The sequence below is a fragment of the Danio rerio genome, chromosome 9 (assembly GCF_052040795.2).
Source record: "Danio rerio strain M-AB ecotype USA chromosome 9, GRCz13ab, whole genome shotgun sequence".
Lineage (NCBI taxonomy): Eukaryota > Metazoa > Chordata > Actinopteri > Cypriniformes > Danionidae > Danio > Danio rerio.
In genome coordinates, this window is record NC_141029.1 from 24,216,180 (window position 1) to 24,237,532 (window position 21,353).

General features: G+C 37.7%; 2 protein-coding genes and 2 long non-coding RNA genes across 4 annotated transcripts in view; 1 reads left to right on the forward strand and 3 right to left on the reverse strand.

Moving 5' to 3' along the window:
• The window catches only part of LOC147842349 (uncharacterized), a 736,864-nt gene that overhangs the window by 550,279 nt on the left and 165,232 nt on the right, over window positions 1–21,353 (reverse strand). The window lies entirely within an intron of this gene.
• On the reverse strand, window positions 7,375–8,204 carry crygm2d10 (crystallin, gamma M2d10). Its single transcript, NM_001109860.1, has 3 exons — window positions 8,138–8,204; window positions 7,793–8,035; window positions 7,375–7,688 (listed from the first exon to the last, which is right to left on the reverse strand). Exons 1-3 carry the CDS (start codon window positions 8,141–8,143, stop codon window positions 7,416–7,418), a joined length of 522 nt encoding a protein of 173 aa, NP_001103330.1. The 5' UTR covers window positions 8,144–8,204; the 3' UTR covers window positions 7,375–7,415.
• Window positions 9,289–11,032, forward strand: LOC141376114 (uncharacterized). The gene is made up of 5 exons (XR_015499368.1): window positions 9,289–9,347; window positions 10,296–10,390; window positions 10,488–10,604; window positions 10,756–10,829; window positions 10,928–11,032. It is a non-coding gene; the product is annotated as an uncharacterized LOC141376114 (long non-coding RNA).
• On the reverse strand, window positions 14,998–15,893 carry crygm2d2 (crystallin, gamma M2d2). The gene is made up of 3 exons (NM_001044866.2): window positions 15,823–15,893; window positions 15,485–15,727; window positions 14,998–15,328 (listed from the first exon to the last, which is right to left on the reverse strand). Exons 1-3 carry the CDS (start codon window positions 15,832–15,834, stop codon window positions 15,056–15,058), a joined length of 528 nt encoding a protein of 175 aa, NP_001038331.2. The 5' UTR covers window positions 15,835–15,893; the 3' UTR covers window positions 14,998–15,055.

A 21,353-nucleotide genomic window follows, 5' to 3' on the forward strand; every position in this document is an offset into this window, starting at 1 on the left:
CACCACACTTTACTGTAGTGTAGTAAAACTACACTGCATTTCATTTGATCAGTTCACTACAGCATGATGAAGCATTCATTAAAAAGTTGTAAATAATATTAGCCTAAAAGATAGGCAGTATACCTAACACTCAGAAACACTAGTATTTATCATAGAATTTATCCTAACCTGTAGGTAAACAGTGTAGCAATATATACACCATTTCAATATTCTTGGGATAACAGTTTAACAGGAGGATCTCTGGAGAGCAAAAGCACAAAAAAAGCAGGAAACACAAAGGCACAAATTGTAAGTCTGCATCATCTGACGGAGCAAGAGCAGATCATTTGCACGTGAGCACCCCAGCCAGTGTTTTGAGTGCAGGCGAGGGATTTTGTCCACGAACAGAGGAAAGACGGTGCGTTTACTCGCTCGTATTACATGAATGCACTCTTGACTCGTAATACTGCACTTACGACATTTGTCAGTGAAATAACGCCATATGCATGTATGTCCATCTCGCGAATGTACTGTCTTCTGCCATTTTTATCTATTTGCCACTTTTCCCCTGTGCATTACAGCTTAACAATACTGCGAACCAGGCTGAGCCAATAGCCTTGGACCTCGAGCTCAGGGGCTGAAATTTCGCATTCAAAGTAAAAAAGTCCAATAGCCAGAGGAAGCTTAATGACAACACACACGTATGTTCACTAACCACAAACAGGAAATAGAACGGTTGAATTTTATATTTGTTTATGTCTTGCGGGCGAAAAGTTTGTAGTAACGCACCCGTTACTGAACATGTACTGAGTAAAATTTTACTGAAAGTGTATTAGCATTGCCTTGCACTACTGCGTTACAGGAAAATGTAATATGTTACTGTAACACTGTTAACCCTTACTGTAGATTATGCATTAAAAAACTGTGAAATAGCCAGTGTTTTGCTGTAATAAAAGGAAACAGTATTTTACTGTAAAAGGAGCAGTATTTGTATGAAATTTTGTAGTGCAAAGAATAAATTACAGTAATTTACTTTATGTACCCATTACAGATAGTTACTGTGATAATAAATGGTAAATTACTGCTCAACTATTATTACCCCATGTACTCTGATGCTTTATGTTGCTATATATATATATATATATATATATATATATATATATATATATATATATATATATATATATATATATATATATATATATATATATATATATACAGTTCAGTTTTGGTATGTGTATGGTCAGTATTGAGGAGAAAGTGAGACAATGCATTGATGATAAGCTAAATTTCTCTGCAGCCATCTCTGTGTTTTCTTTGGTTCCTTTTATGTTTTAACATTGAGTATTAAGAGTCGACCAATGTCAATGTCACAGAGCTAATTAAAAGGTAAAGATATCGACAAGATGCATTTAAAGGCAAAAATATTCACACAGAGCAACCAAATTATCACAATCATTTTTATAACTTTGTTTACTTTTCTATAATTAATCTAATTTGCCTAGTTTAGCCTATAGTTAAGTTTTTAAATTGCACTTTAAGCTGAATATTAGTATTTTGCTAAATAACTAGTAAAAATGTGTTATTTAAAAAATATCTTAAACAGCACGTACATACATTTTTGCCGAGACTCAATGAATTTGTTTGGAAAACTTCAAATGAAGTAGGTAAAAATGACATTAACAGTACACTGTTAGACCTTACCGGGGTTTTTTTTACAGTAGAATACTGGCAACACTGTTGCCAGCTACTCACTGTAAAAGTTCGGTTACAGTAAGTAACTGGCAACAGTGTTGCCAGTTATTTCCTGTACCTGAACCATCACAGTGAGTGGCTGGCAACAGTGTTGCCAGTTATTTACCGTAACTGAACCATTACAGTGAGTGGCTGGCAACAGTGTAGCCAGTCATTTACTGTAACTGAACCGATACAGTGAGTAGCTAGCAACAGTGTTGCCAGTTAATTACTGTAATAGAGCAGCAGTGGTAACTAACTGGAAACTGTGTACAGTTAATTACTGTATTGTAGTGTTACAAATCACAGCATTATACTGCATACACAATAGTATGTTATATTATTATAGTTATTGTAGTCTTACCAAAATTAATCAGTATTCTTAGCTGTTATTTAAAAACAGAAGGCATACAATTTTTTCAGACAAATTTATTTTATTGTTTTGGCACCAAACAAATAAATAACAGAAAAAGTATAACAAAATTAAGAAATCAGCAGATATAAATATTGTCTTGCATATTACAGGTCTGCACAGTAAGGCTGCAGTCACACTAACGTTTGAGCATGCAAAATTCTGTCATACTGCACTGCGAAGTGGAATTAAACAAAGCGAGTAGTGGAATTAAACAAAATTAGAGACTGAAAAAAGCAAGCCAGAGAGGTCATGTTTTGATCTTTGATTGGTATCAAGCAATCACATGATGTGATTTTGCATGTCAGCGTTCTCCAAGTTTGAACTTTCCAATGCTGCAAATTATGAAATTTGTCACATGAACTTGTATCCCAGGTCTGCAGTACTCACATGCGTATGAATGGAAGTCTGAAGGGAGAAAAGTGCAGTGTGACCGGGACTTTAAGCTGTAACTCTAATTAAACACACCTGATCAAACTAATTAAGGCTTGTTAGAAATCTACAGGTAATGTTGAAGCAGGGTGGGTACTAAACTCTGTTGCGCTGTTGAACTTAGAGTTTGACCCTCATGGTATATAGCAGGGGTGCTCAATCCTGTTCCTGGAGAGCCACCTTCCTCCAGATTTCAGTTGCTACCCATATCAAACACACCTGCCTGTAATTATCAAGTGGTGTTCAGGTCTTAATTAATTGGTTTAGGTGTTTTTATATTTTTATTGTTTTTATTCAATGATATGTGCATGATTGTGATAAATGTAGGGAATTCCTTTGAAAATATGCTATGAACCAGGGATGTCAAATTCCTGAAGGGCCGCAGCCCAGCAGAATTTAGTTCCAGCCCTGCTTCAACACACTACCTTTAGATTTAGTTTGATCAGGTGTGTTTAATTAGTATAATTGCACTGTTACTCTGTAGATTGTGCAGTAAATAACTGTAAAATAGCCAGTGTTTTACTGTATTAAAAGGAAACATTTATTATTTATTAACACATATTATTTTACTGTAAAAGGAGTAGACTTTGTATGAAATTGTGTAGTGCAAAAAATAAATTACAGTAATTTACTTTATGTACTCATTACAGATAGTAACTGACAATAAATAGCAAATTACTGTTCAACCATTACTGTCCCATCTTCTCTGATGGTTTATGTTGCTTTTTATAGAGACGTGCATTTTAAAGGCAGAAAATAATGATTTAGGCATCACCACACACTCCCACAGGCTGTCCGTCTTATTCTAAACACAAAGGTGTTAGAAAGAGTTTTCAGAAAATGCTGGCCCTTTAAGGGAGCCAGGTGTTTGATTTGTTTACTGCTGAGTGTGCTCTATTCTCTGTCCATCAATTCAGATGTAGAGTCTGATATGTATTAGGCTTTAAAGAGCCCATATTATACATGAAATAGGGTCATATCTTGATTTTAAGGGTCTTCAACAACAGTTTAATATGCATGCAAGGTCAAAAAACACGTTCATGGTCTTATAATCTGCATTTATTTTTACCTAATTATCCCAGCGACTCCTGTATGAATCGTTCAGGGATTCATTTGTTCCCAAACCCCTCCTTAGCGCGAAGCTAATCTGCGCTGATTGGACCGATGACAGTCTGTTGCGATTGGTCGACTGCCTTCAGTCAGAGAATGAAATGCCAAACAGCTAATCAGCAATATAAAAGTAATCACAGTTCATACACGCTCGATAGTGTAGGCGTGGATTTTAGCTGCCAGTGGGTCAATGTAAATACAGACTATGGACTTGAAAATACAGACGACTAACTATTTTATTGAGCAAAAACTCCAAAAACAGTTGAGGAGATCTCCTAGCTTCTCACTCTGCTCTTTTCACAGACACACACACACACACACACACACACACACACACACTCACACACACTTAACCCTGCTCCGGACCACAACGCGCACGCACACACACACACACACGCACACACACCTCCGGACGACAGCGCGCGCACGCACACACAGACACACACACTAACGTTACTCCCCGTCCACGGAGCTCCGTTAACGCAGCACGCGTCGCGTTTTTAACGTGACTTTGCACACGATAAGAGAATATAGCCAGTTAACCTGATACAGTACACGCGGTTACAAGTAACAAATCACAACTAAATACATTTGCAAGCTAGAGTCAACGAGGCAACTTTAATCGCACGTACTTACACTTGAGAAATGGAGGAAGAAACCCATCCTGACGTCTATCAGTAAGTTACTGATCCTTCCTTTAACAAACGCTGATGAAGTATTCTTTGTAGCATGTAGCTTCCAGAAGTTTCCAGTAGTTTCCAACTGCTTGGCTATAATGCTGAGGTTTCATCTTTGGGTAGAGACTCAATATATCCATCTGCAGTGTGACTTCAATCGACCGGCATGTTTGTGTGTGTGTGTGTGTGTTTGTGGGTGTGTGTGTGTGTGTGTGTCTCGGTTTCTGCGTCAGAGGGCGGGGCCTCAGGTTTGAAATCTCCCGGGTTTGCGCGTGCACGTGAATAACTTGGTTTCGTTCGTACGTCATGGCGAAACACCTAATGAATCCGTATCAAGGCGACTCGTTTGAAGCACTATGAGTCGACTCTTTTTTAGATGAATCAACCGTTTTTAACACTGTACACTAACAGATTTAAGCCTTAGCTGGATACTCCACTTCACTTAGAGCTGTGTTACACACTACATGGAGGGGAATTTTCAAAAACCCATAATATGGGCTCTTTAAATAAGAATCTACAAAAAGTAAAATGTGTTCAAATGTTTTTGAGGGTTTCTAAAATAAGGCTGTGTTTTAAGATATATTGTTGTTATCTTGAACTGTGTACTTGAAAGCTACATTGTTAGCTAGTTAGCCTCTCCTCATACAACTTCTTACATTACTTGTGTTTAAGTGTATGTATTTATTGGATATTGCATACTGCCATAATGTACAGATGCTAACAGTGGTATGTATCTTTCTGGCAGCTAAGCCAAAATTAAATTCCATCATCTCAGTAAGGTAACATGTGCACATCATCACAGGGAATCACAAAAACATGATACACATAGCCATCCACACACAAAAGCTCCCCTGTCAGGTCCCAGGTTGTGAGTTTGTTGCCAAGTATTTTTCAGAGCAGTGTTTCCACCTATGAATTTATATTAGAAACAATAGAAAAGTTTGTTGTCATGAGATAATTATAAAAATAAAAGATTGGATCCTTTGGTTTTTCGGTGCTGCCAACTTAATTTTTATTTTTTATAATTATTTTAAACTTTTTATTGAGATTTGACACAGTTTTTAATTATTTAAAACTTTAAAATTTAAAATAATTATGTTGTGTTTTTGCTGTTCATTTGCTGATCTACCTTCCTGCAGATTTCAGTTGTTATCCATATCAAACACACCTAAACCAATTAATTAGGACCTGAACACCATTTGATAATTACAGGCAGGTGTGTTTGATATGGGTAGCAACTGAAATCTGCAGGAAGGTAGATATCCAGGAACAGGATTGAGCACCCCTGGTATATACCATGAGGGTCAAACTCCAAGTTCCTGGAGAACTTTAGTACCCACCCTGCTTCAACATTACCTGTAGATTTCTAACAAGCCTAAATTAGTTTGATCAGGTGTGTTTAATTAGAGTTACAGCTTAAAGTCCCGGTCACACTGCACTTTTCTCCCTATAGACTTCCATTCATACGCATGTGAGTACTGCAGACCTGGAATGATAGCTCATGCAACAAATTTCATAATTCGTAGCATTGGAAACGTCAAGCTTGGAGAACGCTGACATGCGAAATCACATCATGTGATTGCTTGATACCAATCAAAGATCAAAACATGACTTCTCTGGCTTGCTTTTTCAATCTCTAATTATTTTGATTAGTTCCACTTCGCAGTGCAGTATGACAGAATTTTGCATGCTCAAACGTTAGTGTGACCGCAGCCTTACTGTGAAGACCTGTAATATGCAAGACAATATTTATATCTGCTGATTTCTTAATTTTGTTATACTTTTTCTGTTATTTATTTGTTTGGTGCCAAAACAATAAAATAAATTTGTCTGAAAAATGTTATGCCTTCTATTTTTTAATAACAGCTAAGAATACTGATTAATTTTAGTAACACTACAATAACTATATATGACATACTATTAATGTGTATGCAGTATAATGCTGTGATTTGTAACGCTACAATACAGTAATTAACTGTACACAGTTTCCAGTTAGTTACCACTGCTGCTCTATTACAGTAATTAACTGGCAACACTGTTGCTAGGTACACACTGTATCGGTTCAGTTACAGTAAATAACTGGCAACACTGTTGCCAGCCACTCACTGTAATGGTTCAGTTACAGTATTTAACTGGCAACACTGTTGCCAGTTACTTACTGTAACCGAACTTTTACAGTGAGTGGCTGGCAACAGTGTTGCCAGTATTCTACTGTAAAAAAAACCCAGTAAGGTCTAACAGTGAATACATTACTTTTGTAACGCATTACTCCCAAAACTGATGTTAATATTGTTTTTTGTGTGTTTATATAAATGAATATGGCAACTGTATAAATGCACATATAATTATGATCTTATTAGATCGTTATGACTATATAAGACAGTTGTCCCCAAACTTGTTCCTGGAGGGCTGGGGTCCTGCAGATTTTAGCTCCAACCCTAATCAAACACACCTAAACAAGCTAATCAGGGTCTTACTAGGTATACTTAAAACATCCAGGCAGGTGTGTTGAGGCAAGATGGAGCTAAACCCTGCAGGGACACTGGCCCTCCAGGACCAGGATTGGTGACTCCTGATATAAGATATACCTTTAGTAATTTCCTGCAGATAAATACCAAAAAATAGCACAACTGGAATTACTACAGCAGTCGTGATCGTCTGATCTCATATGAAGCAAGACATCATAATGACATATGATGATGTGTGCAGGTGTTGTAGTACTCTCCCAATTCTTAGGTGTAAATTGTAAAGCCCTTCCCCTTCATACTCGGTTTAAAGGGCCAAGGGAAAAGGAGAGGGGGAAGGGGTAAAAAAATATAGAATTGGGATTGGGCCTAACAGTTGGGTAACACAAAAACAGCCCCATGCTAGAAAAAATAAACACACACTAAAGTATACAGGGTTACAGTACAACTGCTGAGATAAGCCTGTTGCATGATGATGTCGATGATAACGATAATATTCTTAGATTATTGAGTTTTTTTTTTTTTTTTTTTGGTGGTGGTGGGAAATTCATTTTCAAGAGAGAGATTTAATTTAAAAAATATTTATTTTATTAAGTTTCCAGATCATTAGTACCAAGAGTCCATGATACGCCTCATGCTCATGAATCTCATGCCACCATAGTTGCTGAAGTTCCTGTACTGTCCAGGTCCGAAGTGCCACATCCTGCCTCTGTAGTGGGGCTGGTCATAAAAGAGCCAGTGGCCGTCCATCACATGGCAGGACTGGCAGTGAGACATGCGGTAACGGTCCATGATGTTGTCACAGTCATCCATCATCTCGTACATCTGACCTCCAAAGTTCTCCCTCTCGTAGATCCTCATTCTGTAGGATCCCCTGTACTGTAGTGGAAGAGTTCATCATTTTCAAGTTTATTAAGCAGAACATTTTATGCACAAAAAGGTGGATTTATTTGTATCTTATATAAGCTTAAACTTTAGCTCACCATGGGGATCATACGGCAGGACCTGATGCAGTTGTTCATTCCAAACATAGACATGTAATCAGCATACTCTCCCCTCCTGAAGAAATATCCACTTCCCATGTAGTTTGGCTGATCATACATCATCCAGCAGCCGCTCTCCACTCTGCAAGAGTGACAGCGGCTCATGTAGGAGTGCATGTCAGCACAGTCACCCATACAGTCATAAGAGCGACCCTGGAAGTTCCTGTCCTCAAAGAAAGTGACCTGAAAATTTAAAGTTATTATTTTACTGATGTAAAGTAAATTAAACCAAATAAAACATGTGGGAGTTTAACCATGTGGAAACAGTCCTGGAATGAGGTTTACCTTCATGGTTGCGCTGGCTGATGCTCAGTGTTTCCAAAAGGGAAAGCTGAAGCTGATTCTGCTTGTTAACTGACTGGTGTCACCTGTGCTTTTATACAAGACTAAGTCTAAAGACTACACAGCCCCCATTGTTAGTCAATTCCTGACAGTGCAAGTTGACATAGAGGTCATTCTAGCTAAGAATTGGTATTTAGTTCTCAATACAAAGAAAAAACTGTTTAAAAACCCATTGTCTATTTCAAACACCTGTATAGTTCTTTGTATTGGTGGCAGGTTTACATCTGTTTAAATACTACTAATTGTAATTTTAAAAAGTCATTACTGCTACATCAATTGTGAAGAACTTGATATTTGTGTGTGTATATATATATATTGTGTGTGTATACACACACACACACACACACACAGTTGAAGTTAGAATTATTAGCCCCCTAAATTATTAGCCACCTGTTTATTTGTTTCCCAAATTTCTGTTTAACAGAGATAATATTTTGTCAACACATCTCTAATCATAATAGTTTAAATAATTCAATTTTAATAACTGAATTATTTTATCTTTACCATGATGACAATTCATAATATTTGACTGGATGTTTTTTTTCAAGACACAGCTTAAAGTGACATTTAAAGGCTTAACTAGGTTAATTAGTTTAACTAGGCAGGTTATGGTAATTAGGCAAGTTATTGCATAACGATAATTTGTTCTGTAGACAATAGAAAAAAATTGCTTAAAGGGGCTAATAATTTTGACCTTAAGTGTTTTTTAGAAAATTAAAAGTTGCTTTTGTTCTAGCCGAAATAAAACAAATAAGACTTTATCCAGAAATATATATATATATATTATCAGACATACTGTGAAAATGTCCTTGCTCTGTTAAACATCATCTGGGAAATATTTAAGAAAAAAAAAATCAAAGTGGGGCCAATAATTCTCACGACAACTGTATGTATATATATATACTAAATTTGTTAGAATGTTTTCAAATATATAAAAAGTATATAAAATATATACAGTATTTCTGTATCATATTTATTATATACATATATATACACATGGAGAGTCTCAAAAACCCTTTTGTATGATGAACTACTTTCTTCCGGATTTAAATCATAAGCTGACAGTTAAACAGTGGAGCGTGCATCTTTTAAACTTTGGATCTGTAGTGTCTTCTTTTTGCTGGCTGTATGTGGGCGGAGTAATACACAAAGGGTAAAGAGGCATACATATATACATATATATATATATATATATATATATATATATGATACAGAAATGGGCGAGGCAGTGGCGCAGTAGGTAGTGCTGTTGCCTCACAGCAAGAAGGTCGCTGGTTCGAACCTCGAGACAGTTAGTGTTTCTGTGTGGAGTTTACATGTTCTCCCTGCCTTCGCGTGGGTTTCCTCCGGGTGCTCCGGTTTCCCCCACAGTCCAAAGACATGCGGTACAGGTGAATTGGGTAGGCTAAATTGTCCGTAGTGTACGAGTGTGTGTGTGAGGATGTTTCCCAGAGATGGGTTGCGGCTGGAAGGGCGTCCGCTGCGTAACAAACTTGCTGGATAAGTTGGCGGTTCATTCCGCTGTGGCGACCCCAGATTAATAAAGGGACTAAGCCGATAATAAACTGAATGAATGAATGAATGATACAGAAATAATGTATATATTTTATATACTTTTTATATATTTGTAAACATTCTAACAAATTTAGTATATATATATATATATATATATATATATATATATATATATATATATATACAGTATATATATATATTTTTTTTTATATATATATAAATATCTATTTTCCATGAATGTTTATGTTTTTTCTTTTCATATTTCTTTCTCTTTATTTCATAGCATTTCTCCTGGTTGTGCTATTTCTAGTAGTGTATGTTTATATTAGAGCATTTAACCAATCATGCCTTATTTCTGCCAGCATTCAGATATATGACTAGAGGCATTAAAAATCATTACTACAAACATCTGTAGCATTAAATAATTGTATTGCAGAAGGTCTGCCATTTTTATTAACATAAATAACCATGTTAACCAAATAACGAGCAACAAATAATAAATAATTACTATGCATTCACTATTCGATTTTACTGATTTGTTTTTTTTTCTTTTTTTTTTTTTTTTGCTGCTGCCTACGGCTGTCAGAGGGTCCAGTGCTCCAGTTCTTCACATGTTTTAACTGCTTATCTTAACTAGACTTGTACTCCTCAACCTGTTGAAATTGGGACAAGATTTCATAGGTGAATGCTGGTATGGGAGTTGGGATAAAATTATAACATGGACAAATGAAAAAATAAATTAAAAGGGCAAACAATTTAGATTTTTATCTAACTCAAGGAAGCAACAGGGATGCATTTAGTATTACTAAATGATTATGGAAAACATCCCCACACACCAGCAGCAGCATTGTGAAAGACAAATCATGAAGATGGAAAAGCACCTTGAGAATGGAAGGTAGATTTTTATTTTTAATTTTTTTAAAGACTGTCTACATTGTATTATAATGCTGTTTGCAAGATATAAAGCCACATGTATGTTTCTGTAAGAATATCTCCGTCCATAGAGTTAAGTTGTTTACATCAGTTAAGCTGGTCTTTTCCTCCAGTCACACAGATGGCAGGGGCAGACTGGCGAGGAGACTCGGTGTGAAGATGAGACTCTTGGCAAGTTAAAACACATGTATACACTTTTCTTTGTTGTCTTGTATGAATCATTTTAATCTTGATCGATTTTCCAGTAATGTTGTGCTAACTAGTAACATTATTAACCTCTGACAGCACTGATGTGAGAAGACCTGAGAAGACAAAATGCTGTACAGTAATAAAATGAACTTAATAATAATAAAGAATAAAATGATGTTAAATTGTTTGGTAAATTTTAAAGCACATGTAATCTCCTTATTTGTTTATACCAATGTTATCTATAAGCAGGGCCGGCCCGTGGCATAGGCAGTATAGGCAAATGCTAAGGGCGCAGTACGTCCAGGGGGGCGCCAGAAATGGGGGAAGAAAAAAAAAGTAATTTCCACTAAACTTAAATACTGTTGTAGTGTTAGAGCATAGCTTAGCATTACCACATGGTATATTATGCTACAATTTACTCATTTTTTTTTTGCATTCTGCTAATTAGCTAATTAATTAATTTAAATTGTTACTTAGGCCTATATGAATTACTAATATAATTTTATATCAGAAAAAGTACATAGTGTATTATACAGTAATCTACATCATGCTTGTATCTTTAGGTTTTTTATTAATATTATTTCATCTTATTTTATTTTTGAAATCACGTGTATATTATTAGACTGGTGTCGCATACTCCTCTTCTGTCTTAAGATGCGCTGCTGAGGTTTCTCAGTCCCATCGGTGCAAATCCTTCTTTCTAAGTATTGTAAATGTGCAATTGCTTAATTTAAATAAAAGAATCTCCAAGACAAAGCTATTTAGTTTCTTATGAGTATATGAATGTACTGCGATGCGACAGGGCGCCACCTGAAATCTTGCCTAGGGCGCCAAATTGCTTGGGGCCGGGCCTGTCTACAAGAAATTAATATATTTGAGTAGAATATTATTTTGTTATCTTGTTATATAAATGTTTCAGTTGTGATGATGGGAATTTTATTGATCTATAATTGAGTTTCTATAGTGGTGATGTAGTAAAGGTTCGTTGTTGTGTGTGAAGAAGACAGGGTCGGCGATATAAGGCAAGTAAAAGTTTTTATTTTTCACATAAGTGCACAACACCAGTAGCTGTGTGTGTGTGTGTGCTCTCTCCCTTCTCTCCTGGCTGCTCCTTCTCTTCTCCTTAAGAAGGGTGTCTCTCCGGCTCAATCACTAGAATAAACAGGTGTTATTTATTATTTCTGATTGGCCTGCTGATTAGCCGCCGGGAAGTCGGCTACAGCCATCTGCGCCCCCGGCCTGTGGATCATGTTGAATTTAAAAGGCAGTAACACTAGATACCGACGGGTGATCCACATGTTGGTATCCTTCATACGGTGGAGCCACTGGAGAGGAGCATGATCTGAACAGAGGACAAATTCCCTGCCCAGGAGGTAATAGCGAAGAGTGAGAACGGCCCACCTTATCACCAAACACTCCTTCTCTATGGTGCTGTACTTAGCCTCACTCTTACCGAGTTTGCAGCTAATGTACAGCACCGGCCGTTCCACTCCTGCCACCTCCTGGGAGAGAACCGCCCCCAGACCCCGATCGTATGCATCCGTCTGTAAAATAAAGGGGAGAGCAAAATCAGGAGCTCCGACCATTGGACGGTATCCGGTCCCTTCTTTTTAGTGAGATCGGTCAATAAGCTGACAAGGGCCAAATAATTGGGGACAAATCGCCTATAATATCCTGCCAGCCCCAAAAATTGTCTCACTTCCTTTTTGGTCTTAGGTCTTGGACAGGTTGCAATAGCTGCAGTCTTATCAATTTGGGGCTGCACCTGCTCATGACCTAAGTGGAAGCCCAGATACCTTAGCTCCACTCGCCCAATTGCGCACTTCCGTGGGTTGGCCGTGAGCCCGGACCGTCTCAGAACCGACAATACCGCCCTCGATGTTGCATATGCCGCTGTGAGTCATTACTGTAAATGATGATGTCATCTAAATAAGCAGCGGCTTATGCTGCGTGAGGGCCGAGTATTTTATCCATCAGGCGCTGAAACGTTGCAGGTGCCCCGAACAGCCCGAACGGAAGCATCACAAATTGGTGTAATCGGCGTAGTGAAGTTTTTTTTTTTTTTTGCGGGATATTGGAGATAAGGGGATCTGCCAAAATCCCATTGTTAAATCTAATGTCGAGTAATACTGAGCAGCACCTAACCGGTTGAACAACTTGTCAATATGCGGCATTGGACAGGCGTCAAATTTTGATACCGCATTGACTTTTCTATAATCCACACAGAACCGGACCAAGCCGTCCGTCTTGGGTACGAAGACAATCGGGCTGGCCCAGTCACTGTGGGATTCTTCTACTACACCCATTTTCAACATATTACTCAATTCTTCCTGAATCACTTTTTTCTTGTGTTCAGGCAGGCAATACGGCCGGATCCTAACGACCATGCCCGGTTCAGTCTCGATGTGATGCTGAATCAAATTGGTTCGACCGGGCAGGGGTGAGAACACAACAGAATACTCATGTTTAAGGTCCCGGATAGTGATGAGCTGGCTAGCCGAGAGATGATTGCCCCCGGTGACCAGAGTACCCGGCCGCAGTCGGCCAGTGCTCTCTGGCCACAGGTCATCCTCATTTGTAACCAGCGTAGCCAGCATAACCTCCTCCGGCTCCCTCCACTGTTTTAGCAGATTAATATGATATATTTGACATGAACCAGCCCTATCTGAACGAACTACCTCATAATCGAGATCGCTGACTCGTCGTGTGACCACAAACGGCCCTTGCCACTTGGCGAGTAATTTGGAGCTAGAAGTGGGTAGTAGTACAAGGACTTTATTTCCCTGTAAAAATTTTCGTAGTTAAGTGCACTTATCATAATGCCGGTGTGGTCATCCTGGGCCTTGAGCAAATTCTCTGTAGAGAGCCGCCCCAGTGTGTGGAGTTTTGCTCGTAGGTCCAGGATATATTGAATTTCATTTTTAGTCTGTGAAGGTTCATAATTCCAAGCCTCTCTAACAACATCCAAAACCCCAAAGGGCTGTCTGCCGTAGAGAAGCTCAAAGGGGGAAAACCCCGTGGAGGCTTGGGGAACCTCCCACACAGCGAATAATAAGGGCTCCAACCACTTATCCCAATTTTTCACGTCCTCGTGAATGAATTTAGGGATCATTGATTTAAGCATGCGATTAAACCTTTCCACCAGCCCGTCTGTTTGTGGGTGATAGACACTGGTGCGAATAGATTTAACGCCCAATAATCCGTAAAGTTCGCTTTATGTTTTTTTAAATCTCATATTTCTTTCAAAAGTGCCATTCGTGCCTGCAGTTCTAACGTAAATCCACCAGAGGCCGCTGACGACTGACTGGCTGACCGACTGATCCCCCACCCAACCCCTTTCCTAAACCCAACCGATAGTGTTTTCAAAAGTACTGATTGACCCATTTGACCTCTTTCCTAAACCCAGTGTTTTTAAAAGCAATCCAGAAAAAGAAAAGCCCTCACGGCCACCTGATTTATATCACATTTCCACATCTTACCATTCTCACCTTGTTGTTTACTTCTTCGTTTTGTTTTTTGCTTTTTGCTTTATCTATTTTCTGAAACTGTTCTTCATTGTATTCGAATCCCATCATTCTGGTTAATTCCTCTCTGCATCTCAAGTTTGCCAACCTACATGACAAGCTACTGGGCAAACTGGTAACAGTGAAAAAGCCATCTGCGGTGTCATACCGCCCCATATCGTTCATATTAAAAATGAAATGCAGCCATACATAATCCACACTCTCAAGAAATGTAAATGGGGGCACATTGTGCCTGTGTTGCTTACAGTGCATATAAGTGTAAATAATACTGAATTAATTAATGAAAAACTTTTAAATGTTTGTCCTTCACATTGATATCAACCCTAGCAATAATTCAGAAAGATAAAAATTTAATAAAAGTGTTATAAGAATTGTAAAATGCAGACAGTTATCTTTGAAGGTTGTGTTTTGAAGTGAGTTGAGAGTTAGAGGATGATAGAAAATATCATTAAATTATTTCTCATAGTGATAGTTATACCAAAGTACATGTGTGTGAGAGAAAATTGTGCTGGTGAATATATTTTATTGACCAGGACAGTTAGTACTGCAAATAGTTATAGTGATGCTAAATAAATGTGATGAAGTGATGAAGTCTTTGGGGTAAATACAACAAAGACATTGTTGTGTTTTGTGGAATACTAATTATCGAGACACAATGTTTACTTTTGTTTGGAAATTATTTTATTGAAACTATGAAAAACTAGTACCAGGAGTGCATGATACGCCTCATGCTCATGAACCTCATGCCACCAAAGTTGCTGAAGTTCCTGTACTCTCCAGGTCCGAAGTACCACATCCTGCCTCTGTAATTGGCCTGCTCATACATGAGCCAGTGGCCGTCCATCACATGGCAGGACTGACAGTGAGACATGCGGTAACGGTCCATGATGTTTTCACAGTCATCCATCATCTCGTACATCTGACCTCCAAAGTTCTCCCTCTCGTAGATCCTCATTCTGTAGGATCCCCTGTACTGTAGTGGGAAAAAAAATATTAAATAATTGTGTTTTGTCTGGCATGTTTTTCAAAAACAGCATGTTTTTGAAAGACTTAAAAATTATCTCTAAATTCTGTATCAATTCAACGCCTTGAATTGAATAATTCAAAACAATATATTTATGGAACTCACCATAGGGATCATACGGCAGGACCTGATGCAGTTGCTCATTCCAAACATAGACATGTAATCAGCATACTCTCCTCTCCTGAAGAAATATCCACTTCCCATGTAGTTGGGCTGATCGTACATCATCCAGCAGCCACTCTCCACTCTGCAAGAGTGACAGCGGTTCATGTAGGAGGAGAAGTCACCACAGTCTCCCATACACTCATAAGAGCGACCCTGGAAGTTCCTGTCCTCGTAGAAGATGACCTAGAAATTCAAAGTTTGCGTTTATTGGATTATATTTTTATGAATGCAATTAAAAATGAGTATTACTTTGAATTTAAATGTCAACTGGGGTTTACCTTGCCCATCATGGTTGCTTTGGTTGTTGTTGAGTGGTTCTACAGGGGAGAAGCTGAAGCTGATTCTGCTTGTTGACTGACTGCTACCTGTGCTTTTATACAAGGCCAAGACTAAAGACTACACTATGTCTATTGTCTTTCAGCTCCTGACTTTGCAAGTTTAACACAACAAAGGCTTTTTATGTATTTATACTACAGGACTGTTGAATGCTTAATTTTGACTGGTCGATGAACATTCTAAGGTGTGCAGTAATTTTCAGACAAAATAAGTGCCAAAGTAGCTTCAGACAAGTCCATATCACTGAGCCATATCACTGATATCTGTTACTTCAAAGATTTGTTTTAAACATCAGCCAAGCATTTAAATGGATAGAATTGGCAGGCTATTTTCATGTTTTTGAATTGAAGTTTTATCAACTACTGAAAACTACTCTCATCCTCTTACTCACTTACTCACAAAATGGAAACAATACAGACAGAAATGTGTTGTCTTGTCAAATTTGCTCAGGGTATTTTTATTAGTAAAACATTTTTGACCAGTGACGTATAGTACAATAGTTTGACTATTATTACAGCTTAGTTTCCTATCAGTGGTTCAAGTCTCTGTAACAAAGGCACTTTTCTTACACTTAAATTTTAGATTCAGAGTTAGAGAAACTGGTGGCCAAGAGAGCTCAAACATGCTGTAAGTTAACTAACAAATCAATAAAAGACATCTCAAACAATTTGACAAAATAGGCACACATGAAAACACATGCATATAAAAACCACTAAAATGTCTTTATCATTTAGACAACATTCTCTCTCAATGATGAGGTCTTTCAATGGTTATGTTATGGGAATTTGGATGTGCTTGTGTTGTCAAACTTATGAGATGTTTTATCTTTTTTTACGTATGGTTTATATATATATATCTATATATATATATATATATATATATATATATATATATATATATATATATATATATATATATATATATATATATATATATATAGACAGGACAGTTGAAAGTATTGACAGAAAAGTTTTGGGGGCAGAGAGGGGGGAAGTATTGGCATAGGACCTCAAGGTGGGAATCAAACTCGGGTAGCCGTGAGCACCGGAGTGCATGAGTCGACATGTACTGTATGTGTTTTCTTAACCTGCAGCATGTCTCTGTACTTGGATGTGTTGTATGAATTTTTGTGTGCATGTCAAGATGTTTTCTCAATCTGTTTTTTTTATTATTATTATTATGTGTTTTCTTAACTTGCAGTGAGTTTGACCTCTCTCAGCCACCCTTACAAACCTCTGCAATTCAATCATAATTAATGTCTTTCTCATAAGTTCATTAATCACAGCATTAGTCTGCTATAAAATGCTGAAATATATTCTACCAACTCAAAACCTATGTTTAGTTACAAAAGTTTAAGATAAGAGCTTTTCTTCATAGCTGTAGTACGATTTGGTGGAGGTAATTCAAAGTCTGATGTCAATGGACTATATGCACAGCTACACTCTAACAACCTTTTCACATGGGGCTTCAGTGTCAACCCATGACAGAGGGGGTTTCTGAAGTTGGGGCTGATGTGATAGTCATAGCAGCGTCAGCCAATTAGTCAGCAATAGGCCCATGCCTAAGCTGGTGTATTTGCATACAGCGATCTGATTGGGTGACGCTTCCATCGGCGCTTGAAAAGTTGAGCAAGTCCCAACTTTTGCACCAAGCAACGCCTCTGAATCGGCGCTGACGAATCCACAAGGTAAATGAGAATCAAAGTGAATGGGAAGCGTTGAAGCTGACGCCCTGTGTGAATGAGGTGTAAAAAAACGTTGGGTTATTTATTTATCCCAAAAGTTGAGTTAAAAATATTTGGTGCTTTGTTGGGTTATTTTGAACCTTTATTGGGTTATTTATTAATAACTCAACCAGTTGGGTTAAATGTTTGATGCTTTGTCGGGTTATGTGTATGTAATGTTGTTTTTACGTTATAAAGTTTATTCTAGCTCTAACACAATGTTGTTGTTTTTTATCAAATTATCTCTCCGTGTCTTTTTTTTATCCATTTTACTAGCACTCTTAATTTGATTATACAAACGTCTGATTCCTAGCTGATCAATATATAGATAAAATTATTTTTGGAGGAAATGATATACATATTTGATATATTAGTGGTTAAGCCACTTTTTGGCAAAATAACCCAACAAATTAGATATTTTTGTAACCCAAATTGTTGGGTTAACCTTAACAACACAATTGATTGCGTTAAAATAAACCAACAGCAGATTGGTGTCAAAACAACCCAAATCATTGCCCAGAATATTATATACAGCCCAGAATATTATATATATATAAAGACATGGTGCAAAAAAAGGAATTTAATACAATGCTTCTTGTGCAGTCTGAGACCCACTTTATTTTGTATTTCAACCAGGCCGTGAAGATCAGTGATTTTTTAAGAAATCTTAAACATGACAATTTTGTAATGCAGTTCACAGTTCGACAGTTCACCGTAAGTGCTTGGGCTGGCTGAATTAAAATGTAAAAGTCTGTGTGCATATACTCCATTATTCCTTTATTTTTGTTTGATATTTATTGGAGCTACATTTAAAGCATATATTTAAATTTATTTTTCACAGTGCATTAAATATTTGAACATGTTTTAGTTAAGGTATTAACAGCAATACATACTGTTATGTTGTGTATCTTCTGTATTGTTTATCTGAAGTCATCATTAAAAGCATGTTAATCCCAACTATATAGTGCATCCAGAAGGTGTTTACAGCTAGTCAATTTTTCCAAGATTTATAATGTTCCAAAATTCCGTTTAAAAAAGGACTCAATTAGTTATTTTCACAGCTTTGCAAATAATACATCATAAGGACAATAAGAAAGAAGTTTGTTGGTAACTTTTAAAATTTTATTTTAAATCAAAAAGCGCATGCACATAGTGTTAGTCAGAATCATTAGCCCCTTTTTGATTTTTTTTTCTTTTTTAAATATTTCCTAAATGATGTTTAACAGAGCAAGGCAATTTTCACAGTATGTCTGATAATATTTTTTCTTCTGGAGAAAGTCTTATTAGTTTTTTCAGCTAGAATAAAAGCAGTTTTTTAAGACATTTTAAGTTCAAAATTATTAGCCCCTTTAAGCAATTTTTTTTTTCCGATATTCTACAGAACAAGCCATTGTTATACGATAACTTGCCTAATTACCCGAACCTGCCTATTTAACCTAATTAACCTAGTTAAGCCTTTAAATGTCACTTTAAGCTGTATAGAAGTGTCTTGAAAATATCTAGTAAAATATTAGGTACTGTTATCATGGAAAATATAAAATAAATCAGTTATTAGAAATGAGTTATTAAAACTATTACGTTCAGAAATATGTTGAAAAAAATCTTCTCTCTGTTAAAAAGAAATTGTGGAAAAAAAATAAAGAGGAGGGCTTATAATTCTGACTTCAATTTTAGATATTTATGGTCCATTATGAAGGTATTTTTGGTGCAAAACTCCCAAGCAGCTGTAAAAGTGTAATTTGTAGTTGCCACACATGTGTATCAGTAAATTTGTACTTGCAGAGCAAATTTGCAAATGAGTAGTTATTTTTTATCTCCAACAAACACAACTCAACATATACACCTGCACAAATCCTTAAGTACAGGTGCACAAATCCCATCGGACGAATCACACATGCAGAAACTCATCCGCTCATGTTCTTTGCTACAATTGTTGCAGTGAATATGGTGCAAAACACATTCACACACCTGCATCCAGAAATGTGAAGTCACAGACAAAACCTGCACATCTGTAGATTAGAATGTGTATCCGCACAAAGAGAGCTGAACGCGTGTAAAATGTTTAATTTTTTTTTTTAAGCACGAACACAAATATCTGCCGCTACGAGTCTCAAGCGATGTTTTTGCAAATCTACGTTTTGCTCTCTCGCTCTTCTGCACCAAACATCACTGTGACATTTGGTGCAAAGGTGACTTGTGTATCTGCCAACCAAAACGTGGGCTCTCAGAGAAATTCAGCCAATAGGGGATGGGGCGTGACGTCACCGCTCTAGCGCTGTGGAGGCTGAACTTTGAAACCGAAACCCCCTTTGCGAGATTCACCGCATCTATACCTGATTTGCGTTCAAAAATGCCTGCTTAATTATTTCATAGTAGGAGCAAACATGCCTTAAGAAAAGGAGTACGTTTGAAACTTTAGTAACCATAAAAAGTACGCCAGGTGGATACCTTTCTACTTCAGGAAGCCGCAGCATCAAGGAGGAAGAGGAAACGGTCGGTTTGAAATGTGAGTATTAAACCAAAGACAGTTCCTTGTGTTAAACTCGTATTTGTTGAGCTACTGTACAGTGCACTGTAGAATTGCTGAGGGTGTAAAAAGGCTTTAAATTATAGTCTATTTTATTTCGCTGTAAATGTTGATTATGGAATGTTACGGTCTCCAGTAAGCACATATAAAGTAACGTTTCAAAAGTAAAAAAGATTATTATCAAATGTCTGACAGAAAAATGTGAAGTATTGCAGATCACAAGACTAAACAGACATCTGAGTGAGAGATGTATTTGTGCTGATGTAGAATCTGTTGTCAATTGACTGTTGTCAATACTGCCCTGCTGAAAAATCCAGCTTAAACCAGCATAGACTGGTTGGCTGGTTTTAGCTGGTTGACCAGCCTGGTTATAAAGGGGTTTTGGCCATTTCCAGGCTGGTTTCCAGCCATTTCCAGCCTGGTCTTAGCTGGTCAGGCTGGAAAATGACCAACTAAATCCAGCTAAAACCAGCTTGACCAGCCTGGTTTAAGCTGGACATAGCTAGTTTTGGCTGGACTCCTAGCCTGGCTAGGCTGGTCAAGCTGGTTTTAGCTGGTCATCTCCCAGACTGGCCAGCTAAGACCAGGCTGGAAATGGCTGGAAACCTGAGATGAAAGCTGTATGTGCCGTTCACATATCATGCCTTTCAAGAGTTCACATTTAGCTGATGATTGATTATAAAGCTTGTTTGGCATGCTGTCCCAAGCCCTGAGCTTAAAAGAAGATCATCGAGCCCGTGCCTCCCTCCTGTTTGCAAGGCGAGAGGAAGTTTAAGCTCAGGTAGATCTTGAGACAACCCCTGCTGTAGTAACTAATCAACAGATAGTGATTGCTCTTAAGAGATGACTACTTATTAGGAGCATGTCTATGATGCTGATTTGGATTAGTCATCAACTTAAGTTGCATGTTTTTGGATGGTGGCCGGAACCCGGGGGAAACCCACGTGAGCACAAGGAGAACGTTCGAGGTTACAGAAGTAACCCTTCGTTCCCCGAGGAGGGGAACTGAAGTGCTATAAGTGGATTTGATCTTTGTGAAAATCCACGAAATGGGAGGATTCGGATCAGAAGCCGCTTGTCTGGAGAGTATTGAACGGGCCAATGAATGAAATGAATTGGCAGCGTAAGCTTGCACAGGTGTGCTGCATTGCCAATTATCCCAGCATATAAGCACACCTGGAGCGAGCAAACGCCATCCTTTTAAGCTGAAGAGACTTTCAAAC